This window comes from Eurytemora carolleeae, unplaced genomic scaffold (genome assembly GCF_000591075.1).
Source record: "Eurytemora carolleeae unplaced genomic scaffold, Eaff_2.0 scaffold397, whole genome shotgun sequence".
Taxonomy (NCBI): Eukaryota; Metazoa; Arthropoda; class Copepoda; order Calanoida; family Temoridae; genus Eurytemora; species Eurytemora carolleeae.
In genome coordinates, this window is record NW_019396371.1 from 234,858 (window position 1) to 239,737 (window position 4,880).

General features: G+C 30.4%; 1 protein-coding gene across 1 annotated transcript; it reads right to left on the reverse strand.

Moving 5' to 3' along the window:
• Positions 1–245: 245 nt before the first annotated feature.
• Positions 246–3,378, reverse strand: LOC111701909 (pancreas transcription factor 1 subunit alpha). Its single transcript, XM_023473393.1, has 4 exons — positions 3,340–3,378; positions 2,640–2,705; positions 1,691–1,837; positions 246–905 (listed from the first exon to the last, which is right to left on the reverse strand). Exons 1-4 carry the CDS (start codon positions 3,375–3,377, stop codon positions 500–502), a joined length of 657 nt encoding a protein of 218 aa, XP_023329161.1. The 5' UTR covers position 3,378; the 3' UTR covers positions 246–499.
• Between the last annotated feature and the right edge of the window lie 1,502 nt (positions 3,379–4,880).

Below are 4,880 nucleotides of genomic sequence, written 5' to 3' on the forward strand. Positions count from 1 at the left end.
CTCAAAATTATAAATATGGATATCTAATTCATATTTGATTAGACAAAGCTTTCAAGGGTACTGTTGAATCTGGCATGTCCTTTTTTAAAATAAAAGTTAACATTAAATATAAAAAATAGAACATATTTTAATGTTTATTTTGTGATAAATTACAATAAATGTCATCAGTAAGTTTTAAGAAATACAAAATTGTAAGTTTTCATCGGAAAAAGAGAAGAATTTAATGAATTTAAAACTTGAATAAAACTATCAAAGAGTTTAATTAACTAAAATAAAAAAATCATCATTTTTGAAATCTTTAGAATTATAACTTAACAGTACTAAAAAAGTGCACTTCAGAGGCGTACTCGGGGGGGGGGGCTATGGGGGCTTAGCCCCCGTGATTTAGTGAAATCTATGATTACCAGGACGTTTTGAGGGACCAGCGGGTACTGGAAAAAAAATTTAAGCACTCTGGACAAATTCCTGAGTACGCCCGTTGTCCACTTATTCAACTTTCTTATAAATAAGAATATTCTTGATAAAGCTTGAACCCATGATGAAGTCTGTAAAGATCGTTTTTGCTCCATCTCTCAAACTCAAGTTGATCTCTTTCAAGTGAAACAACATCTCTTGGATCATCTGATCCTAGATCACTTTCTAATTGATTCAATTGATCCCCGTGTAATCGATTGATTGAGTTCAACTGATATCCGTGTAATCGATTCATAAGAATTGATTGATCAGAATTTAACATATTCTCGGAATGAATTGATTGATTACTATTCAATGATTGCTCAGCATCAATTGATTGATCAGAGAGCGCTAATTGATCTATCTTGATAAATGAATTGTTGAAGGTATTGTGAGGAATCTGATCTGGATCTGATGGTTTATCAGCGACATTCTTTCTCTCTTTCTCTTCCCTTTAATCAATCAATCAATTATTAAATCAATCAACAAATCAATTACTCAAATAACAAATAAAAAAGGGAGATCCAAAACATCAGATCATGTAAATGAAAGTAAAGATTTGGAGTCCAGACACCCAAACCAAGGTTTGGCCGGCCGGATGGATAAATATTTTATGAGATATTTTCCTTATTGTATTTTTTTAATCGTTAATTTTTTTCATGCTTAAAATGATATTGATGTTCCGTCAGTTGCGTCGTTTTTGTGTCGTTTTGTTGCATATATTTTCTTTCAGGATAAAAAATTGGCATGTTGACCCTGACAAAAGATAAAACGACCCCAAAAGATACATTTTTTTGGATAAAGATATTGCAAAGTTCAATAAAAACAAACTTTAAACCAAGTTAAATTTGTTTTAAAAACGATATAAAAGTAAAACGATCAATGGTCAACGTGCTTACAAAAAATTATGCCTTTTCAGCCAAATATTTCTATTACTAAAATTCCAAAATTATAAATCCATGAAGAAACATGATTAAACTGGGAAAAGAAGACGACAATCTCTCTAGAGTTCTCTGGTTCCTACAGAGCGTCCCATATTATATTAGATTATCTCTAATCTTTAACGACAAAATAAACCCTTAATGCTCGAAAAACTTATCATTTTCCGCAAGAAAATTCTTATATAAGCCTTATGTTCTTTTTCAAATTGATTCATTCTAATTAAATTTTCTTATTAGTCCCGAAAATCGCAATTTAGACCCGTTGACGTTCTAATATGATGTGGGACACCCTGTACCTGAGGCAGAAAGTGCAGAGTCCGCCAGGTTTAGTATGCTGACCGGCGTGTAGTGTAGCTGCAAGATGCTCAATATACGAGGTTGCCAACTTTAATGTCTCAATCTTAGAGAGCTTTCGGTTCAGAGGCTGGGTTGGAATCAATTGTCTGAAGTAAATTTAATCAATTAGACATTGTTCACAAATAAATCCAATTTTAGAATAATAGTTCACTTTGTCTCTTCATATTGACTGGATTTTAATGTATTTAGTTTATGATTATTATCATTAAAGTAAATAATTTCTTTTATGAAATTTGCAAATTTTTCAATTTTCAACACCTGTTTTAAGACACTTTTTTTTACAGGTATTATACAGTGAAACCCTTAATAACGAATACATCGAAAGAATTCGTCAAATGTCGTATTCTTCACTTTCTGATAATTGAATGTTGCAGATATTTAGTTTTTTTAATGAATTGATTATATGGAACTCTTTAAAACTGTGCCCGCATATTCATGGCTATTTATTTATTTTCTCAAATACTGAAATTTACGAAATATAGTATAAAACTCATTTAAAAATGGCAAGACGACATTTTATAAATTCTTCCTATGTATTCGTTATTAAGGGTTTCACGGTACATTATAAAGAAGCGCAATTACGTTCAATTAACAACTTGCAGAAGAGTTCAAAAATGGCCCATGAACAGGACAATGGAGCTTTTTATTTATTTATTCCGAATAGGTCAGAAAATTTTCCAATTCAGGAAAATTTGCGAAAAAAATTAACAAACTTTCTTAAGTTGGATAAAAAAGTAAAAACATAAAGGATAAAAGATAAATAAATGAAAGGATGAAAGCTGAACAACTGCAAGGATGAATATATGAAAGGATGAAGGGTGAACAACTGCAAAAATGAATGAATGAAAGCATGACTGAAAGGATGAAAGCATGAATAAATGATCTAACCTGAGTAATGTAAAAGCTGAATTAACACTCTGAGTTCTGTCCCTCTCCCTGAGGTTAGCTGAAGATCTGAGTAAAAAAACAAATTAAAAAAAAACTTGGAAGGTTTTCAGGAAAGCCCTAATTATGGCAACTATAAATATCTAAATTGTGAAATTGTCTCTTTGGTTGTTCGTTTTGGTGTTTGTGTCCGAAAACCGTCAACGGCTTAACGGGTCGGCCTACATTTTTTTGTGACAACTGAGTCTCACAAGTCTAGAAAAGATTCATAAACAAAGTTTGCTATACAAATAATTTAAATTTTGAAATGTTTTGGAATTCCGTTAATTGAAGATATAAAATTCCTCAAAATCTGCATGAACGATGTACAAAGAAAAATTGTTGTGATCAAAGTAGCATTTAAGATTTAAGTTAATATTTTTAAGCGCTCTATAACAATTCCAGCTCAAGTTTTAAAAAAAATGTTTGCCTATCATTTTTTACAAAAAGTAAATATTTATTGAGTGATAAAAAAAATATTATTGACTCTGCAAAAATTAAAAACTATTTTGTAACCTCTTGATATGAAAAACAACAACAATGAATTATATCTCAATAAAAAATAAGTAAAAAAAACATGTCTAGACTTTAATACACTTGATTAGACTTGATCACAATTGTTGCCGCACTTATAAAACAATAAACTTAAACTCAATAACTTTACCGTGGCCGTATTTCGATGTCATTGCCTCTACTCTCCATATTATCTGAAATATTTATAAATTGAAAAGACAAAAACGACAAGATCTTTTTAAAGTTAAAAAATACTGTAAGGGAATGAAGTCTTTGCCACAAACTCTAATGTTCTAATCCTCTGATATTCTTTGCACTCTGATAGTCTTGGATATTTCAAACATATAAAATCTGTTAAATCTATTAAAGATATGCACCATCAGGTAGCAAAGAAATAGGGATTAGAAAATTTAAGTTTGTGACAAAGGCTCAATTCCTTAGAATCTTACTTTCATTATTTAATCAAACAGAATTCATAATTTGAAATATCAAAGGTCTGCAACATTGGGTTGCAAAGGTCTAAGAATTCGAATATGAGGGTTTGTTGCACAAACTCAATTCCTTAGAATTGTTCCCGGGTGTATGTAAATGATAACTGGAGGAAATATTTAACAATAAAGAGACTATTAACAAAATTTTAAGTGACCCCACATTAAAAGAATGGCATTTCGGATTCACAACCTCTTTCTAAAAAAAAGTGACATAAAAAGAAAATCAAATTCATGAAATAACGTTTCTTCAAAAAATGGTTTAGTGTGACAAATAAACTTCTTTTGAATTTTTTTGCTTTTTCCTTTTTTAACCCAGCTCACAGTTCTACCTGGGCAAGAAGAAAAAAAATTACCTTTTCTGGTTTGTTTTATATTTCAGAATAAGATACAATTACATAACCTCATTAATTTCAATTAGATTGAGATGCTAATTAACACTAATTACAGTAATGGAGAGAAAAGGACAAAAATAGAAAATAAATAAAGTACACAGCCGCACATAGATTCAGCCTCCTTATAAACAGTCTCATCAATTTTTAAGACAGGGCTGACTTTGAAGTGTCGCAACGCCCTAAGCTTAAATTTTACCGCTCTAACTCACTTATGCTTTTCTGTAGCCCTTTACATGTACATTTTAGCACTGTAAAGCACTTGTTGTTAGATGTGGTTTTTTAGAAGTTATTGGCAAAATTCTCAACGATTTTTGCTTGAGAGCGTGAGACCATTAAATCGCAGTGGCCGTGATAACAAATAAAAACATGAAACAAAATAAAAACGAATTCATGGTCCATGCATGGAACAGAAATGAAAAAAGCTTACAATAAAAATGATTAAAATTGAAAAAATAAAGAATAAAGCTTGGATTTAAAATAATAAAGCATGGGAACAAAAAAACTTATTTATGGAACAGAAAAAGCTTGGAACAAAAATGAATAAAGAATAAAGAAAATAAAGTATGAAACAAGAAAAGAATAATTCATGGAACAGAAATGAAAAAAAAGCATGGAACAAAAAAGAATAAAGCATGGAACAAATAAGAATAAAGAATGGAACAAATAAGAATAAAGCATGGAACAAATAAGAATAAAGCATGGAACAAAAAGAAGTAAATCATGAAACAACAAATTAAGAATAAAGCATGGAGCAAAAACGAAACAAGCATGGATCGAACACACAAGAATAAATAATGGAACACACAAGA